Source organism: Perognathus longimembris, chromosome 15 (assembly GCF_023159225.1).
Source record: "Perognathus longimembris pacificus isolate PPM17 chromosome 15, ASM2315922v1, whole genome shotgun sequence".
Classification (NCBI taxonomy): Eukaryota; Metazoa; Chordata; class Mammalia; order Rodentia; family Heteromyidae; genus Perognathus; species Perognathus longimembris.
The window spans coordinates 46,298,816-46,319,344 of NC_063175.1; the positions used below are offsets into that span (position 1 = coordinate 46,298,816).

Below are 20,529 nucleotides of genomic sequence, written 5' to 3' on the forward strand. Positions count from 1 at the left end.
CTACATAACATTTGTTTGCTATAGAGCTTTTTTTTTTTTTTTTTTTTTTGCCAGTCCTGGGGCTTGAATTCAGGGCCTGAGCACAGTCCCTGGTTTCTTTTTGCTCAAGGCTAGCACTCTGCCACTTGAGCCACAGCGCCACTTCCAGCTTTTTCTGTATATGTGGTGCTGAGGAATTGAACCCAGGGCTTCATGTGTACAAGGTGAGCACTTTACCACTACGCCATATTCCCAGCATCTGCTGTAGAGCTTTTAAATCTTATGAGGATAGTTTGAATTTTCTTTTTTTTTTTTTTTGGCCAATCCTAGGCCGTGAACTCAGGGCCTGAGCACTGTCCCTGGCTTCTTTTTTGCTCAAGGCTAGCACTCTACCACTTGAGCCACAGCGCCACTTCTGGCCATTTTCTGTATATGTGGTGCTGAGGAATCGAACCCAGGGCCTCATGTATACGAGGCAAGCACTCTTGCCACTAGGCCATATTCCCAGCCCTAGTTTGAATTTTCTTTGAATGTCTAAAATGATTTGCCTACATGTCTGTGGGGAGCGTGACAGTTGTGGCTGTGAAAGTTCACTTGAGGACTTTTAAATTCTTGATAGGAATGGGAAACTGTTTTTGATTGGCTTATTGACTTCAGTCCTCTCTGTTAGGTCATAAACTATGATAAAGGGATATTTCGCCAAGACAGTCTTCAGAGCTCAGTGGCTAGCAGTAATGGTTTCTCACATCAGATGTTGAGGTCTACAATAGATCCTAATTTTAGAGACACTCAACATAATAAAGAGTATTGGCAAAACTTCATATTGACTCATGATTTATTTCTCTCCTGTTTGAAAAAGAATGATTAGAGTTCATGTAAAAATTAGTGAATTAAGTTTGGACTTGGGGACTAACAAGTCCATTTGTTAGGCATGAGGCAGTAATTAAGAATTAGTCTCTCCTTCCATCTTGCTGGTTTTTATACATGCATACACACATACATAGTATATATACATAATATATGTGAAAGCTAAAACATCTTTTTCTTAAGAGATAGCCACAATTTACATAATGGGTTCCAGGTGGCTGTTTTTATATGTGGTTTTTCTCAATATGACCTGAAGGCATAATCTGAGTTTTACATTGCTTATAAAGTATCTTAAATAAGTTTGAAAACTTGGGTTTTTTAATTTTCTACGTTAAAATCTGGAACTGTATTCAAATTTCTGTTGTTATTGAAAATCTTTACTGCCTTCTTCTATGACCTCTTGTTCTAAAAAGAAATTAAAAGGCAAAAATTAGAGATGAGCAGAAATACATTGGGGAGTGTTTAATTGGGTATTATGTGGTTAGTTGAGGTGGTGCCACTGTTGGCATTATAGACAAGCTGTGAAGGAAACAGATGTACGTCTGAAGATAGTGTGAGGTATCCGGCTCCCAAAGCATGAGCATGGCAGAGGGACTGTGAACATACTGTTCTTGAGCAAAGGTTTGGGAAGAGCCTGGGTCTAAATGACAGCCAACAGAAGGAAGCACTGAAGAAAGCAGCTCTTACAGCAAACAAAGGAAGGTTCATACTGTGGATAAAGAACCCATAAGAACAGATCAATATTTTTCCAGCTCTGCTCTCTCAGATAAAGCAATCCTTTTTAGTAAGGTCATTGTATTTAAACAACAGACTTTTCAAAGCATCTTTTTTAGTTTTTCAACTTCATTTAGTATTTTAAAATATTTTGATGATGGAACTGTGTTTTATATATATAATAGTAAGAAAGGATTTGTCAGTGTGACTTAATACTGTGTTTGTCTTTCAGTGATATGAAATATATTGTTAGCTTTCATTTAATTTATTAGAGGACAAGATCACTTCATTCTAAATTTAATCTAAATATAATGGTTCCTTCTTTCCAGGCAAGAGTGCAGCACTGTGTGTGCTCTGTGGCCAGTGACCACTCAGTAGGACTTCTGAGCTTGCGCGAGAAAAAATGCATCATGCTGGCATCTCGTCACCTTTTCCCTATTCAAGTGATCAAGTGGAGGCCTTCTGACGATTACCTTGTAGTGGGATGTTCAGATGGGTCTGTGTATGTCTGGCAAATGGACACCGGTAAGTGTGAAGAGAGAATAGAAAACTAAATGAGTATATTTGGTTTATTAAGAATTAAGTCTTTCCTATATGGAAAAAAGAGCCCTGGCATATAAGAAGATAACTACTTTGGTTTTTAATCTTTTTATAAATATTTCTCTCAATATTTATGTTTTCCTAAACTTGTCATTATTACCAACAGAGAAATGTGTAAGTGTCCTCTTATTTGTTGAACTGTGCCAAATGCTTACAGAGCAGTTAATCAATCCTTGAAGGATTCTATAGAAGGCAATATGCAGGTGAGGACGGATAGAGAGATGACAAAATATAAGTAATATAGGTGTGATTCGTGAGGAAAATTGTGAGCAAATTGTGATGTTGCTGTCAGCAAGATATTTTAGATTCATAAACAATGGAAAAAGATGAATCTCTTTAACAGTAGAAAAGCAGTGCTGTAGCTGTAGGAGGTCATTGAAATGTAAGTTTCAAGCTCTAGAAAGAATGTAAACTCAAGTTTCAAGAAATTGAAATCCAAAACAAGTAATACTTAGATTTAAAAAGCACAGGCAGTGGTAAATATTTACACACAGATTATCTTAGCTTTCCTGGAAATATTTAAGCCTATAGCTAAAGGTTTTTGTGTAGGATTTTTTTTTTTTTTTTTTTTTTTTTTTTTGCCAGTCCTGGGCCTTGGACTCAGGGCCTGAGCACTGTCCCTGGCTTCTTCCCGCTCAAGGCTAGCACTCTGCCACTTGAGCCACAGTGCCACTTCTGGCCGTTTTCGGTATATGTGGTGCTGGGGAATCGAACCTAGGGCTTCATGTATATGAGGCAAACACTGTTGCCACTAGACCATATCCCCAGCCCCTTGTGTAGGATATTTTGAAATACATTTGGTTCTAATTTCAGAATCTTAACCTTTTAAAAAATTTTGGTGGTGCTGGCTTTGGAACTTGAGGCTTTATACTTGATACAGGCGTTTTACTACTTGAACCAGGCCTCTTTCCCCTACTTTTACAGTTGCTTGTTTGTTAATTTATTCATTTATTTTCTGACATTGGGACTTGAACACAGAGCCTCTTGCTGTTGCATGTCTTTTTCCCCCCTGAAAGCTGGCACTGTACCATGAGAGCCTCAGCTCCAGTTCTGGATTTTGCTGGATAATTAGAGATAAGAGTATCATGGACTTTACTGTCCCTGCTGGCTTTGAAACTTTGGCTTCTTTAGCTTCCTGGATAGTTAAGATTCCAGGTGTGAACTACTGGCATTTGGCCTTGGCGTATTTACACTTATCTATATGATTAAAACCTTCCTTCAAGGTTCTTCTTGTACAGTAGAATATAAAGGTTTTCCTTTTATTCACCTTTAGATGTTTATTTTAAATAGTTCTTCTACATGTCAGACTATATATGTATTTTTTTCTTGCACTGTTGTGAAATAAGTTTGTTTGTTTTTTTTCCCCCCAGAATAAGCAGTCATACTCTTCAACAGTCTTTTATTGATTAGTCTCCGTTTAAGAGGTAGTCTATAGAACCTTGACAGGAAACAGCAGCCTTCTTAAAATCTATCAAATTTAACTTGATAGATTTAATTTGACCTTACAGTCTCTTGTCTGTCACAAAAGAGCCATACTTTTGTCAAACTTCACCAAATATTTGACAAACAAACCCAAATCCTCAGTCCCATATTTTGACTTTTTAAAAAAATCAGGTTTATCAGTGGCTGTCATGTGCATACATGGTTTTGTACTTTTGAGTTCCTTTATGACCCAATCTATCTGCTGACCAATATAGTCTTTTTTTTTTTTTTTGGTGAGGCTTAGAACCATTCCCAACCTAGTGATACAGTGTTTGTTCTTGGCTCATTAGCTTTTGTTGTTGTTGTTGCTGTTATTGTTGTTGTTGGTTATGGGGCTAGAATTCAGGGCCTGGGTGATGTCCCTGAGCCTCTTTGTGCTCAAAGCTAGCACTCTACCACTTGAGCCACAGCACCACTTTTGGTTTTTGAGTGGTTAATTAACGATGAATCTCGTGACTTTTCTGCCCAGGCTGCCTTCGAATCACAATCTTCAGATCTCAGCTTCCTGAGTAGCTAGGATTATAGGTATGGCTGAGCCACCAGCATCTGGCTAGAATGTTAGGCTTTAATTTAGAATTGAAAACTTAGCCTTATGACCTGTCAAAGTTACTTGATGTTGGTCCCTCAATTTTTCTTTTAAGTTAGGATAACTATTTTTTATTTTACACTGTTGTGGGGAGAATAAAATGGGATAATCTTTCCTGATTTGATAAGAACAATGTAAATAGATAAGTATGAATGTATGTGTGTGTGTGTGTGTGTGCATTTAAGTTTATGGTTATATATATGTATGTATTTCTTATTGTTATTATTAAACATGCTGCTTAACTTACTACTCTGTTGAACTTGACAATATGACTTAAATTTAGGAATATTTTCTTTGGGAAAGTGTTCTTATAGCAATAAGTTTTCAGAGCAGTAATGGTATGAAGACTATACAGGAAATGTTTTTAACTTCACCATTAAGTATCATGCTGGCTTTAGATTTGTCATAGACAGCTTTATTGCATCGAGGAATGTTCCCATGGATTCCTAACTTCCCCAGAGCTTTCATCATAAAGGGGTGTTGGATTTTGTCAAATGCTTTTTCTGCATCAATTGAGATGATCATGTAGTTCTTATCCTTGTTCCTGTTGATGTGTTGAATTACATTAATTGACTTGGTATATTGAACCAACTTTGCTTCCGTGGAATGAATCCTGTTTGATCATAGGATATGATTTTTTTTGATTAGTTGTTGAAGTGGGTTGGCCAGAATTTTATTCAGAAGTTTTTCATCAATGTTCATCAAATAAATGGGTCTATAGTTCTTTTTCTTTGATGACTCCCTATCTGGTTTGGGGATGAGGATTAAGCTGGCTTCATAAAACGAGTTTGGTAGTGATCTTTCACTTTCAATTTCATTGAAGAGTTTGAGGAGTATTGGAGTGAGTTCTCCTTTGAAGGCCTTATAGAATTCAGCTGTCAATCCATCTGTTCCTGGGCTTTCCTTGGATGGGGAGATTTTTTAATCACCATTTCTATTTCATAACTTGTTATGGGTCTTGATTTAAGTCTTCTTGGTTTAATTTGGATATATCAGTGTTTGCTAGAAATTCTTCCATTTCATCCAAATTCTTGAATTTGTTAGCCTAGAGGCTAGATAAGTGGGGTTGCATTAAACTGTGGAGTTTCTGCATAGTAAAGGACATAGCTAACAAGATAAATAGAAAGCTCACAGACTGGGAGGATATTTTTATTAGCTATACAACAGACAAGGGCCTCATATCTAAAACATACTTAGAGCTCAAAAAATTAAACCCCCAACAACAAGTCCTCAAAGATACAACCATATTAGTAAGTGGGCTAAAGACAAAAGAGAGACTTCTCTGAAGAAGAGATAAGAATGGCCAATGGACACATGAAGAAATGTTCAACACCGCCGGCCAAAAGAAATGCAAATCAGAGCAACATTAAGATTCCATCTCACCCCAATTAGAATGGCCATAATCAAGAAAAATAATAACCAATGTTGGTGGGTTTGTGGCCAAAAGGGAACCCTACTACACTGTTGGTGGGGATGTAAAATTGTCCAACCACTCTGGAAAGCAGTATGGAGGTTCCTCAAAAGATTAAACATAGAGCTCCCTTATGACCCAGCAGTCCCACTCCTGGGCATTTACCCAAATAACCACTAACAAGGCCACATTAAAACTGCCAGCACAACCATGTTCATTGCAACATTATTTACAGTAGCTAAGATATGGAATCAACTCAGATGTCCCTCAGTAAGTGAATGGATCATGAAAATGTGAGATATATATATATATATATATATATATACACACACACACACACACACACACACACACAATTGAATTCTATGCTTCCATCAGAAAGAATGACATTGTCTCATTCATAAGGAAATGGAATGACTTGGAAAAAATTATATTAGGTGAAGCAAGCCAGACCCAAAGAAACATAGGCTGCATTGTTTTCCTCATTTGTAATAACTAGTATATGTCTAGAATATTCTTAGCAGAGGATCACCATAGCCCAATAGCTATGTTCATATGAACACATAAAATGATGCTTATCAAAATGAACTCAAAGAAATGGATACAAGAGGTTTTTTGTTTATTTGTTTTGTTTACTTTTAGTATACTGTTTGCAGTTATTTCTTTTTTCTTTTTCCTTTGGCTTATTCCCTGTTGAGATTGTTTTGATTTCTGTACCCTTTGTCTTATATATCAGTTTGTATGATTTAGGGAAGGTAAGGGAAATCACAGGAATGGTGGAACAAAAGGTAAACCAAGGCAGCAGTGATACTCTCTAGACCCAATGTTGGAAATGAGCTTCATAACTTTAGGGGAGGGGGATTTGTGGGTGGGAGAGTGGGAGAAAATGGAGTTACGGGTTACACTTCAAAAAGAAATGTACTGGGCTGGGGATATAGCCTAGTGGCATGAGTGCCTGCCTCGGATACACGAGGCCCTAGGTTCGATTCCCCAGCACCACATATACAGAAAAAACGGCCAGAAGCGGCGCTGTGGCTCAAGTGGCAGAGTACTAGCCTTGAGCGGGAAGAAGCCACGGACAGTGCTCAGGCCCTGAGTCCAAGGCCCAGGACTGGCCAAAAAAAAAAAAAAAAGAAATATACTCATTATCTTATATAACTGTAACCTCTCTGTACATCACCTTTACAATAAAATGTTTTAAAAAGTCAAATGAAACAGCGAAGCAGGAGATCTAGAAACTTAAAAGAAAAAGTGAAATACTACAAATATTAAGTTACCAGACATAGCTTAAACAAGATAAACTTGCCCAGACCTTAAATAAATATGATATAGGAAGGTAGTATCATTTTTTAATATTTATAAAAAACTTAATATATGATACTTGTATATGATAGATAATTCAGATGCTTTAAGTATATTTATAAATGGTATAGAATAAAATATGACATTCTTTGTAGGACCTTCCTGAAAAATAGACCCTTTTCTATTAACTCTTCTAAAAGGAAATGACAAATAGCCCCTCACTAGAGATACTAAAGGAATTATTACTATGATCTCATTAGTATAATTAAGCCCAGCATAATTTAAATAGTATATGTAGTATTGATATTTTATAATTATCCTTTGACCCTCAGGAGCATTTGTGTCAACAATCAGTTACTATGACATTCTTAAATCAAATTAAAGAGAGCAGCTGAATTTATTTTTTATTTTACCCATAGTGGGAGGTATCTATTTCTTTTTTCCTCCTTGCTGTTCAAGCTGAAGCCAGTGATAGAAAGGTCCCCAGGGAGTCAGTAAGGTACATCCTGAAGGTATTGACATTACTTATTTATTAAATTTATTTATTTATTAAATAAATAAAAAATGAAGCAAGATAAATCAGATTCAGGAAGGGTTTGATGTATGAAATGTATTTAAACTTGGAGAGATTCTTGATCTTTCATTTTAGTGTTTAGAGAATGTAGTTTTATAAATGAAGCCATATGAAACCTGTTTATGCATATTGGGCCATTTTCTTTTTGCTGAGAAATCAGTTATACAGATGCTTCCACCTTAAAAGGTCTCTGTATATGTTTATGTGTTGTTGTTTTTTTTATGGTTATTTTCCTCTTTAAGAATTGGTAGTTTTTGTTTTTGGTCTTTATTTCCTAATGAAGTTGATGCTAAGTAACATAAAATTTACTTAGAGAGCTGGAAGTCTAGAATCTCCTATTTCATTGTGATATCTTTATTAGATGCATTAACAATTTAGAAGCCATGAAAATTATTTGGTTGTCTACATAAATAGTTGGACAATTCTGGCAGTAGGATTTGGCCAGATCAACCTTTCATCTCCCACTTATGAACTTATTAAAGGGAAGCCACTTATCTAGCTGTTGATTGCTTATTTGATTGTTTATGTGCTTCAGGAGTCAGCTGTCTCATTCTTCACATTTGCTCTTCCCAGTAAGTGTTTATGTCATCCCCATTGTCCTTTGACAAGGTCAGAATCCTGTCTGCCTAGCAAATATTGGCATACCTTAAGTGATAAACGATGTTACAAATGTTTTTTGTTACTAAGCCTAAACAGAATTTTCATATGCTCATCTTTATCCTCTTTGCTACATCACTAAGGGAATTTCCACTTTATGTTCCCATTTGTTAGGGCATAATTATTAGATGATTTTGTATGAATTCAAATACAATTAATACTCGACAAATATTAGAATTGGTGTATAATGGCTCATCAGTTTGTTGTGTTCTGTTACATTTTTATTCATTTTCTGCCCAGGTGGTCTACTGTTTCTACTTTTACATTGACTTGATGAAATTTGCATTTGTCATTTTTTGGAACCTAATTTTCAAATGTAGCAGAGAATTATGAATTAATGCCTAAGTATATATTTTGAAAAATATGTGTAAAGTACAGGAAGCCAAAGTGTGTGTAGAAGATCACTCTTTTTTCATTTCTTCATTGTTAAAGTGATATACAGAGGGGTTACAATTTCATACCTAAGGCAGTAAGTACATTTCTTATCCAACAAGATGAGTCTTAAGTGAGTAAAATCTTGGTATGTGTGTCATTCTTGTTTAATACTAGGTTTTTGGGGTTTTTTGTTTGTTTGTTTGTTTGTTTGTTTGGGGGTGTTTTGTGTTTTTGGTGTTTTTTTGTTTTTTGTTGTGTTTTTTTTTTTTTGCCAGTCTTGGTGCTAGAACACAAGGCCTGAGCACTATCTGGCTTCTTTTTGCTCAAGGCTAGCACTATACCACTTGAGTCACATAACCACTTCTGGCCTTTTCTTTTTTTTTTTTTTGGCCAGTCCTGGGCCTTGGACTCAGTGCCTGAGCACTGTCCCTGGCTTCTTCCGGCTCAAGGCTAGCACTCTGCCACTTGAGCCACAGCGCCGCTTCTGGCCGTTTTCTGTATATGTGGTGCTGGGAAATCGAACCTAGGGCCTCGTGTATCCGAGGCAGGCACTCTTGCCACTAGGCTATATCCCCAGCCCACTTCTGGCCTTTTCTATATATGTGTTGCTGAGGAATCGAACCCAGGGCTTCATGTATATGAGGCAAGCACCCCTACCACTAGGCCATATTCCCAGCCCTAATACTAGTTTTTAATAAAAATTTCTTCTTTTTTTTTTCCAGTCCTGGGGCTTGGACTCAGGGCCTGAGCACTGTCCCTGGCTTCTTTTTGCTCAAGGCTAGCGCTCTGCCACTTGAGCCACAGCGCCATCTCTGGCCATTTTCTGTATGTGGATCTGGGGAATTGAACCCAGGGCTTCATGTATGGGAGGCAAACACTCTTGCCAGTAGGTCATATTCCCAGCCCTAATAAAAATTTCTTTGTGTTTATTTTGATGTATTTAAATTGATGTGTTTTTTTTTTTTTACTAGAATGGCCAAAAGAAAATCAGGAGGGAACGTTATAATACAGCCTTTTGTTTTTAGTGGATAGGTATTTAGTGAATAGATATTTAAGACCTTTCTTATTTGTTTTGTTTTACATTTAAGGCAGTACTATCTATACTATTCATGCACACACATATATCTGAATATGATATAATTATTTAGCATAGATCTTAAGATGGGAACTGTGTTAAATGTGAGTTTTAAATTTAATAGAATTTGTCAAAAAATAATGAATTTTTATTTATACTAAAAGTATATTACCTCTCCTACTCTTAAGAATACTGAGAATCTGTCTTGATAAGCAAGAAACAGTAGTTTATTGTTGCTTCAACTTGGATTTTTTTTGGTTATTAGTGAGATTAATGTCTTTCCATATTATTATTACCTGTTTATATATCTATTCTTAATTGTTCATATTCTTGGAATAAAAACATGTTGGATCTTTTCTCATAGATCTGTATGAATCTGTGTTTTAAATTGTTAACAATGTCTCAATAAACCAAAAAGTTGTGCCAGGCCCACTTCATTGTGAGATGATGATGTTCGCATTATTCAGAGGGGTGTTTGTGTGCTAACTTAAAGAAATGTGTAGATAGAGATATGTGGAAAGGGAGGCCAAATCAAAATGCTCTGAAGTAGTTATCGGTGGAAGTAGTAGTTGTTTTCACAAACATGGGAAACATTTGGGTGTTGAAATAAAAAAAATCAAGAGGTTTGTAGACTTGAGGCTGAGAATGAAGCATAGTACTAGAGCACTTGCCTTAGCATGCACTAATAACTGGGTTCAATCTATGACTGCCTCCCCTAAAAAAAAAATGGAGAAATTTCAACATCCTCCCTCTGTATGTGGAGAAAGAGAAGCGTTAAAATTTATTCAGGTAGAAAAGGAACATATTTTGACAGGTTGTCTTTGTTTAATATTGATCTGTCACTTGGAGGACGGTCATATCATCAAATTTGATTTGTATAATAGTGTAATGGTATTGGAGTAAGCAAGGAAAACAACTTGAAAAATAGGAAGAGTTGAAAAGCCTGAAGAGAAATTGAAATCTTGAAGTCAGGCCCTGAAGTGGACTTTGTTGGGAAGTTATCTTAGGGACCCTGTGGAAGAGGCATGGATGATTGAGATAATCTGTGTATAATATTATTAGGGAGAGGAAATACAAGAAGATGAGGAAAAAATAAAAGGCATTCCTTCATAAAAATGTTTATACCATTATTTTCTATATTTAAACACTATCTCAAACTTTATAGTGTTGGGTAATATTTGTGAATTTATTTTCCTTCCAGGTGCATTAGATCGTTGTGTAATGGGGATAACAGCTGTAGAGATACTGAATGCTTGTGATGAAGCCGTTCCTGCAGCCGTAGATTCACTTAGTCATCCAGCCATCAACCTCAAACAAGCTATGACAAGACGGAGTCTTGCGGCCCTTAAAAATATGGCTCATCATAAGCTACAAACCCTTGCTACTAACCTCTTGGCTTCTGAGGCGTCTGAGAAGGTGAGTTTTGTACATGAACTTAGGAAATGTGTATGCCTCATTCATTGTTATTTAGCAGCATATCTTTGGTATATCTAAGAAAATATTTTTTTTTGAAAAATGAAACTAATGGAAAATAAGCTTTTCAGTTTTATTTAGGTTTAGCATATTTAGCATAATTTTAATAGTTCTAAGTTTCTCATTTTAAAAAGTAAGTTTTTTTTTTTTTTTTTTTGCCAGTCCTGGGGCTTGGACTCAGGGCCTGAGCACTGTCCCTGGCTTCTTTTTGCTCAAGGCTAGCACTCTGCCACTTGAGCCACAGCGCCACTTCTGACCATTTTCTGTATATGTGGTGCTGGGGAATTGAACCCAGGGCCTCATATATACGAGGCAAACACTCTTGCCACTAGGCCATATCCCCAGCCCCTAAAAGTAAGTTATTTTTAACTGTTCAAATATTTTGAAATTATTTCTCTTGAGTGGACCTCATTTTTTAATAGTAGAATACCTATTATATATATTTCCTGTTGTTTTGACTGTATGGTAGTCTTTCTGATGAAAAAATGAGTAACAGTCAATGTCTCCCAGAGGAAAAAACAGTAAGTATAATTTAGACATCTGTCTTTTTGATATATCATTTGTTTGAGAATTAAGTTTTGATATCAGTAAGGTTTGGTCCTTAGAAGGACTTAGGATGGAGTTGCACAAGTAGTGGGAATTTTATGTGCGACCTAATCTCACACTTTCCTAACAGACACTTACCAAGACATGGGTTACTTCTTCCCTTAGCAGAAGATCATCTTAGTTAAAAAAAAACAACACAAAAATCCCAATTCATTAGTTAATTACCTATTTTTAGTTTTGTAATTGCTGGATAATAGTTGGTTGGTGACATTTGTGTCCTCTGATATTATTAGAACCAGTTTGTCTCTGGTAATAGTTATGAAAAACCTGTAGAAAATCCAGTATTTCACCTGAATCATTGATTAACATTCTAATGTATGTAAATATTCATTACTTTTTTTATTGGTGCAAAAATGTATGTTTTAATTCTCGCTTATTTCTGGACTTCCTTTTTTTCTAAAAGAAAGTTAGACATGTCAATAGTAACTTCCCATTAATAAGTTCTGGAAACATAGAATACTGTAGGCAGGTTCACCGGCCCTGGCTCACTTCCTTCGTAATTGGCAGTAATATGATCATGATTTGATCATTCTTTCCTCCCTTAAAATATGAATGTTTTCTTGGATCTGTTGTATTGTATATTTCATAAATTGGATTCATAAAATCCTATGTGTTTTCCTTCATGCTTTTAGTCCCCTGCTCAAAGGCTGTAGAAGAAATCACATTTGTTGTATCTGTTATTTCTTCCACATATTTGTCCCTAGAATTCAGTATACATAGAACATTGTCTGGTTATTTGACATACTGTATGGTTTTAATTTTAAGCAAATATGTAAACCAAATGAATTCAAGAGCATACATATATATTTTATTTTTTGTTGATGTTATTCCTTAGAAACAAATATATTCTTTTTCTTGATGGCATTCCGCAGAATAAAAATATAGAAAAATAATTATATAGCTGAAAAATCAAGAAAAATATAGTAACATTTATGAATGGCTTTTGTAAGTGGTCATGGTCCATTATGTGATTTTTACAGTCTTGTTTGTCCCTGTTTTAATAGCGCATTTTATAGTGCAATTAGTGATAAAAGCACCAGATATCAGAGACACTACACTTTTGTATTGTAAAATATATTGCTTGGGAGCCTCCTCAGTCTTGTAGTAGTGGTAATTGTTGCCTAGCCTACAAGGGAAACAATTATAGACAAGGGGAAAAGGCTTAGGAAGCTGAGGCTGCAGGAGGATAATCACTTTATGAAAAATGTATGTTGGCTGGACCATTAGGGATTTCTCTAACTATTTTCTCATGTTGGGTTTGAGGCTCCTCTGAGGGGAATATTTAAAGAGCTGTCCTATGGATGGCTTCCTAACCTCAGGAGAAATAAACCTACCCAGAGTTAAAAATCAAAATAAAACAAAAAAGCATGACTGAGAACCTCTCAGTGATCTGAGATTTATTCTTGTTTTGTTTTGTTTTGTTTTGCTAGTCCTGGGCCTCGAAGTCAATGCCTGAGCACTGTCCCTGGCTTCTTTTTGCTCAAGGCTAGCACTCTGCCATTTGAGCCACAGCACCACTTCTGGCCATTTTCTATATATGTGGCACTGAGGAATCGAACCCAGGGCTTCATGTATATGAGGCGAGTGCTCTTGCCACTAGGCTATATTCCCAGTCCCCTGAGATTTATTGTATAGTAGATCTTACTTTTCACATAAGTCTTCCAATGAACTGTAAAGTGTCTACTGGGATAACTTATAGAAAGTTTGCTACTTTTGCCTTGTCAGCCTCGTGTTAGCTATCAGAATTAGATTTAACAAATAATTCAGTTTTTCAATAATGTCAGTTATACTGAGCATATGAACTTTGTAATCAAATATAATTTACTGTATTATGATTTTCTTCTCTCAGACCGACAAGAAGATATTAGGTAAAAATATTCTTTATTACTGCATTGTTCCTATCACTTGTGTTCCTCTTTACACATATATTTTCCCTTAAATTATAATGATTTAAATACTTACCCAATTCTTTGTATTGAAATCCCATCTTTTTGAGGCTAAGGGTTGTTTTCTTTTGTTTTTTTGGCCAGTCTTGGGGCTTGAACTCAGGGCCTGAGCACTGCCCTTGGCTTCTTTTTGCTCAAGGCTAGCACTCTGCCGCTTGAGCCACAGTGCTACTTCTGGCTTTTACTATATATGTGGTGCTGAGGAATCAAATCCAGGACTTCATGTATAGGAGGCAAGCACTCTACCACTAGGCCATATTCCCAGCCCCAAGGCTAAAGATTTTGACTTACTGATTCCTGTGATTTTCTTATGACATCTGGTAGCAGCCATACAGTATTTGTTGTATTGCTGATCTGTAACAGAAAGTGCCAATGGCTTTTGCTTCAGCTTCTTACCAGGTCTCCTCCTTTCTGTCACAGGTGTCCTAAAATCCCTGCCTTGTTCTACGGCCTTTAGACGGGGTCATTGATAATTTTTGCCTGCTGTTCAGTTCCTCATTCTCCTCTTTGGTTTTGACGAGCAACTGTATCAAGGTGTAATTGACACTCCTTCCTAACCATCTCAATATTGTTAGGGTTCCAATTTAGCCTGGAGTTATTTCAGTGTGGCCATCTCCTTACTCAGGGTCCTGAGTTGCTCAATTGAAGCACTGTCGACATTTTGAGGCGAGTTGTTCTTTATGGTTTCGGAGCTCTGGTCTACAATTTAGGATATTCAGCAGCGTTTTCTCCGTCCCATTTTAGGCAATAATAGCTCTCTACTCCAGTTGTGACAATCAGATGTCTTTAATCATTGCTATATATCTCCTGGGAGGCAAAAATTGCCTCTGGTTTAAAACAACTCTGGTGGAAAAGGTTGAAATATTAGGAAATCTGTATATTATATCCTAGTCCTCTTTCTGCTATCCACCCTTCCTTTACTCTCTTTCCTCCTTGAGATATTCTCACTCCTTAGCACCATTCCTTCTTCTGGCAGAAATAGTTGATTGAATATGTACTGTGATCTCTTTGTTGAGTTTTGGTTTTTTTGTATTTTTATATTTTGCCAGTCTGAGGGCTTGAACTCTGGGCCTGGGTGCTGTCCCTGGGCTTCTTTTGCTCACAGCTTTCTCGAGATTTTTCTGTGATTAGTTGGAGATAAGAGTCTCCTGGACTTTCCTGCTCAATCTGGCTTTGGACCTCGATCCTCACATCTCAGCCTCTTGAATAACTAGAATTATAGGTTTGAGCTACCGGCACCAGGCTTGAATTAGTTTTCATAAGGCATTTCATATGGCTGGTTCTTGAGAGATCTTAGGGTCAAAGGAGTTTTACCAGTGAGGCTATGCAACCCTTACTGCCATGGAATTCATTTTTTTAGGAGATCTAGTATGTGTGATACTGTGTTTATCACATTTGCATCATGGTCATTCTTGCAACAATCAGAAAAACTTTTTTAATGGGAAGGTTACAAGGTTAAATAAATTAAAAATGAGTAGGAGGATTTCTCCTTCACCTTACATTTCTCTCCCTGTTGTCTAATTAGTCAAAAGCCTAAAGAAAATGAATGGTCTATATTTGCAAAGGTCAGTAGCTTTGTATTCTGTGTAACTAGGTTAGAGAATGGAATTTAGAGGCCAAATATAACCTACCAAGAACATACTCTGTTTTCTTATTGCAGAATTCACTGTGTAAAATAATTTTTGTATTGACTTTATGATTCACTGTGAAAAGGGCACTGTGGGGAACAGACAGGGACAAGCCAAATAATGTTGTATACTCAGGCCTTGACTGGTGAACTGTTTTCCATTCTTAGAAGCATTCTTATGATATGTGTGACCTTTGAAGAATCAATTAAACTTTCTTAACATTCTACCCCTAAAACTTAATGAATATTTTAGTAGAAAACATAAGTCTGTTGGATATATATTATAAATATAAATAAATTCAGTTTTGGTTGTTCCAGCTGTTTTTTAGAACAAAACTAATTTTTGTCTAGTCTTTAATAAAGCTAAGGAGCCTTGATTAAGTTATCCAGTGTTAAGAAAACAAAGAAGTGGAAGACTGACTTAAAATTTTTTCCAGTGTGAAACTCATTTGATACTTTTTATGATATAATATTGAAGCCCTAAAATTAACTGTGTATGGAAATACGTCAGCCAGCCATTCTGTCAGTCATTTACCTCAAGGAAGTGTTGTTTTCTACTGTCAAGGATGGAAATAGAGTGGGTGTAGATGGCTATGGTTAGAATTCTATACATGGTCCTTGGTTGACTGGAATAGGCAAAATATATTTTAAAAAAATCTTTATCTCTCCTTGTGTGTAAAAATACCTGATTTTTCTTTTTACTAAGATATTTTGTTAGCATATATTAGTTGTATGGGGGAAGGGTTCACTGTGCCATTTCCATGTATATATGCAATCAACTTTCATAAGACAGTTTCAACAGGTTTCATTTCTTTTCTTCTTCTTTTTTTTTTTTGGCCAGTCTTGGGGCTTGAACTTGGCCTGAGCTCTCTCCCTGAGTCTTTCTGTGATCAAGGCTAGCACTCTATCACTTGAGTTACACCTCCATCTTTTTCTGTTTATGTGGTACTGAGGAATCAAACCCAGGACTTCAAGCATGCTAGGCAAGCACTCTGCCACTAAGCCAAATTCTCAGCCCTCATTTATTTTCAGACATGCATCTAAGGTCCTACAGGCTTATATACTTTTATTCAACCTCTTCGTTCACCTTCTTTCCCCACTAATACCCCCTAACAAATACCTATTTTAGTCTACTGTCATTCCTTCTTTCTTTTTTGGTGTGTATTAATTATACCAAAGGGTTTCACCATGCTGGGTTTCACCCTTGTCTAATCCCTAATCTCATGAGCCTGAGGCCCCTGTCTGCTGTCTCTTGAAGGGCAAGTCAGGAAGAGTCCACAGCTTTTCCCTTCTGACCCTTTGACACTTGGCTTATGTTTCCAGTCCTTATTCTATTTTTTCAGTATGGATGTTGTTTCCATGTCTCTTTCTTTGTATCAGGGAATCACCCTTAGTGTTTGACGGCTTAGACTTGATGGTTCATTCTTGAGGAAACTGTCTCACATGCTCTGTGGAATTTGTACCCACTACATGCTGTTAATACTCCCAATTGTGACTAACCAAGACATTATCAGTCATCCTTCAGGGGCTGGGATGGGAAGGAGGGATCACCACTAGCTATGTCATACGAAGAGCTCCTTGAGGCACCATATACCATTCTTTCTTGTGTTTCTAGTGCCCAGCACTGGAAAGAGTACACTGAAACATAAATAGTCCAGTATTTAGGTACAGTGTGGAGTGGACTTACCCTCTCCTTACCACTTCTCTCATTGCTCCAGAATCTCTTCAGGATGAATGCTCAGAACCTCTTTTTTTTTTTTTTGGCCAGTCCTGGGCCTTGGACTCAGGGCCTGAGCACTGTCCCTGGCTTCCTTTTTGCTCAAGGCTAGCACTGTGCCACTTGAGCCACAGCGCCACTTCTGGCCGTTTTCTGTATATGTGGTGCTGGGGAATCGAACCTAGGGCCTCATGTATACGAGGCAGGCACTCTTGCCACTAGGCCATATCCCCAGCCCCGTCAGAACCTCTTGATAACTAGAGTTATTCAGAACATATGGGAATATCAGGAACCTGACTTCCTTTTCTCTTGTGATCATTGACTTACGGCGTGACCCTGAGTGAATGACTTACTTTTTTAGCTTCTGTTTGTTTTTAGCTTTAAAGTAGGGACATTTGGGTTGCAATGAAGTTAAGTGGGACAAGACCTTTGGAAACATTTATCATAATAATTGTTCACCATTCTATACTTGTATACTCTTGATTGATTGGTGTATTCATTCAGCATATACTGAGCCCAGCCTCAAGCTAGAACCAGTGTGGGAGAGTACATTAATCACATCCCACTGAGAAAGCCCTGACATTGAGTAGCTCATGATCTGGTGTGGGGGACAGGCATGCAATTCATTATAGTGGGCCTTACACTGCTTACAGTATGAAACAATTGGAAGAGAAACCTATGGGAATGAATGACCTAATGATTCTGGGAAAGATATGCTGAAGAGAGGCAGACTTGCCATCAGGAAGGAAAGTGGGAATGAGCATTGTTTTGCTAAGGGTGCAGTACATGCACACCTGGGCAGACATAGGGAAAATGCTGAGAGGTGGGCTTGTCAGGTGGTGATGAGAGAAGATGCTTAGAAATAAGTTAGGAACTAGTGGATGATGAATATTTCTTAAACTAAGGATTGCCTACCACCGTGACCGGAGTAGATTAGAACAGGTTTTTTCTTCTTTGTTATTTTTAGGTTCTACTTCTTTTTTCTTTCATGGAGTTAGCCTCCAGAATTCTATCTTGTTACCATGAATTTACAAATAATGTCTTTTTTTTTTGTTGGTTTTTGTTGTTGTTTCATTTTTGTTGGTCCTGGGGTTTGAACTCAGGTCTTGGGCACTGTCCCTGAGTCTCTTTGTGCTCAAGGCTAGCGTTCTACCACTTGAGCCATAGTGCCATTTCCAGCCTAAATTTTCTGAGTAATTTATTGGAGATAAAAGTCTCACAGACTTTTCTGCCTAGGCTGGCTTCGAATTATGATTCTCAGATCTTAGCCACCTGAGTAACTGTGATTACAGGTATGAGCCACAGGCACCTGGCTACAATGTTTTTTACATACCTAGTTATGTGGTTATGTGGTAATAAAAGATCTTGGGAATTTTATGAATTCTTTCATGCACTAGTATAACCTGTTTTTTCATATGTATCTTTAACACGTTCACTTGAGATAAAATGAACTCAGAGCATTGCACTCACTAGGCAGGCACTCTCCTGCTGAGCCATGCCTTTAGTTCTGATTTTCACTGGTTATTTATTTATTTTTTTTGCCAGTCCTGGGCCTTGGACTCAGGGCCTGAGCACTGTCCCTGGCTTCTTCCCGCTCAAGGCTAGCATACTCCGCCACTTGAGCCACAGCGCCGCTTCTGGCCGTTTTCTGTATATGTGGTGCTGGGGAATCGAACCTAGGGCCTCGTGTATCCGAGGCAGGCACTGTTGCCACTAGGCTATATCCCCAGCCCCTCACTGGTTATTTTTTGAGATAGGGTTTTGCTTCTTGCCCAGGTACACATCTGGACCTTAGTCCATCTGTTTTGTGCTTTCTGTTGTTGGAATGACAGGTACACTCTGCTGTATACAGTGTTCCTCCATTGAAATGGAGTCTATGGACTTTTCTGTTCACAAGCTGGCCTGGAATTTCTGCCCTTCTAAATCCTAGCCTCCTATGTAGTTTAAGATTACAAGTGTCAGCTACTGGTGCCTTATGAGTTGGATTTTTATTATCTTTCTCCTGTTTAGGATTAAGCATGTATAGCTGCTCCCAGCTGTGGCTTGAGAAGGGGTCTTGCAAACTTAAATTTGTTTTTTGGTTTGTTTGTTTGTTTTTTGCCTGGGCTGCCCTCAAACCTCAGTTCTTCCATTCTCAGCCTCTCAAGAAGCTTCAGTTACAGCTGTCAGTCAATGGTGCCTGACCATCTGGGTTTTAATCCAATATCTGCTACCAGTAAAATAATGCTATTTGTATTATCTATAAGATGTTTGTAACATCTCCCTTTTGTAGGTAGACTTTATTGGAGGGCTAGAAGAACTGATCCTGATGAAGTTATTAGCCAATTCATAAGAAAAGCTATGTAATAGAACATGGCTCTTGAGCTTGATCTTTTGGCATCTGGCCCTTTGGGAAGAGTTGAAAATCAATTTTTTGTGACACTATTATAAAACTTTAAAAATAATTTCTAATCTCTTCGTAAATTAATACCACTAAAATGTCATTATTCACTTATTATGCAGTAAGACTATTTACAGAAAAGTCTATGAAAGGTAATTTTGGTAAATGATTATATTTAATACTTGTAAATCACTCAAAAGAAGAAGTTATATTGTATCTGTATCATTTAATAGATCATATTACAATAGCAAATCTTAAAACCCTTCAATTGTGTTAAATAACTCTTTTTAGTTTACCCTTATTTATATACTTGTTAATGAAAAGAAATGAATTGTATAGCCATATTGTCATTCATAGCTACTCATGAACACTTTTCCAGTCCAAAAGCAAATACTTAAGTAAATTGATATAGTCTTAATTCCAGTGTACACAGATAACGTTATGTATTTTTTTTTCAAATTTTTATTATCAAACTGATGTACAGAGAGGTTACAGTTTCATACATTAGGCATTGGATACATTTCTTGTACTGTTTGTTACCTCGTCCCTCATACCCCTCTCCCTCCTCCCCCTTTCCCTTTCCCCCCATGAGTTGTTGAGTTCACTTACACCAGTTTTGCAAGTATTGCTTTTGTAGTTGTTTGTCTTTTTTTACCCTGTGTCTCTCAATTTTGGTATTCCCTTTCAATTTCCTAGTTCTAATACTAGTATACACGGTTTCCAATATACTCAGATAAGATTACAGAGATAGTGTAGGTACAACCACAGGAAGGTGATACAAGAACATCATAAATAATAGAAGCTACAGATACACATGGGACGTTGAAAGTAGTTACAACTGTGATATAACAATCGTTTCCATAACATGGAGTTCATTTCACTTAGCATCATCTTATGTGTTCATAAGTACAGCTATTGGGCTCTTGTGATCCTCTGCTGTGACTTGCCTAAACCTGTACTAATTATTCCCAATAAGGTAGACCATAGAGTCCATGTTTCTTTGGGTCTGGCTCATTTCACTTAGTATAATTTTTTCCAAGTCCTTCCATTTCCTTACAAATGGGGCAATGTCATTCTTTCTGATAGAGGCATAAAATTCCATTGTGTATATGTACCACATTTTCCTGATCCATTCGTCTACTGAGGGGCATCTGGCTA

General features: G+C 37.1%; 1 protein-coding gene across 5 annotated transcripts in view; it reads left to right on the forward strand.

Moving 5' to 3' along the window:
• Positions 1-20,529, forward strand: part of Wdr7 (WD repeat domain 7) — a 252,259-nt gene that overhangs the window by 33,396 nt on the left and 198,334 nt on the right. For all 5 annotated transcript variants that reach the window (XM_048363808.1, XM_048363805.1, XM_048363804.1 and 2 more), the window contains 2 exons: positions 1,890-2,085; positions 10,824-11,038. In XM_048363808.1, the coding sequence (XP_048219765.1) occupies positions 1,890-2,085; positions 10,824-11,038 (411 nt within the window). The remainder of the gene's footprint in view (positions 1-1,889; positions 2,086-10,823; positions 11,039-20,529) is intronic.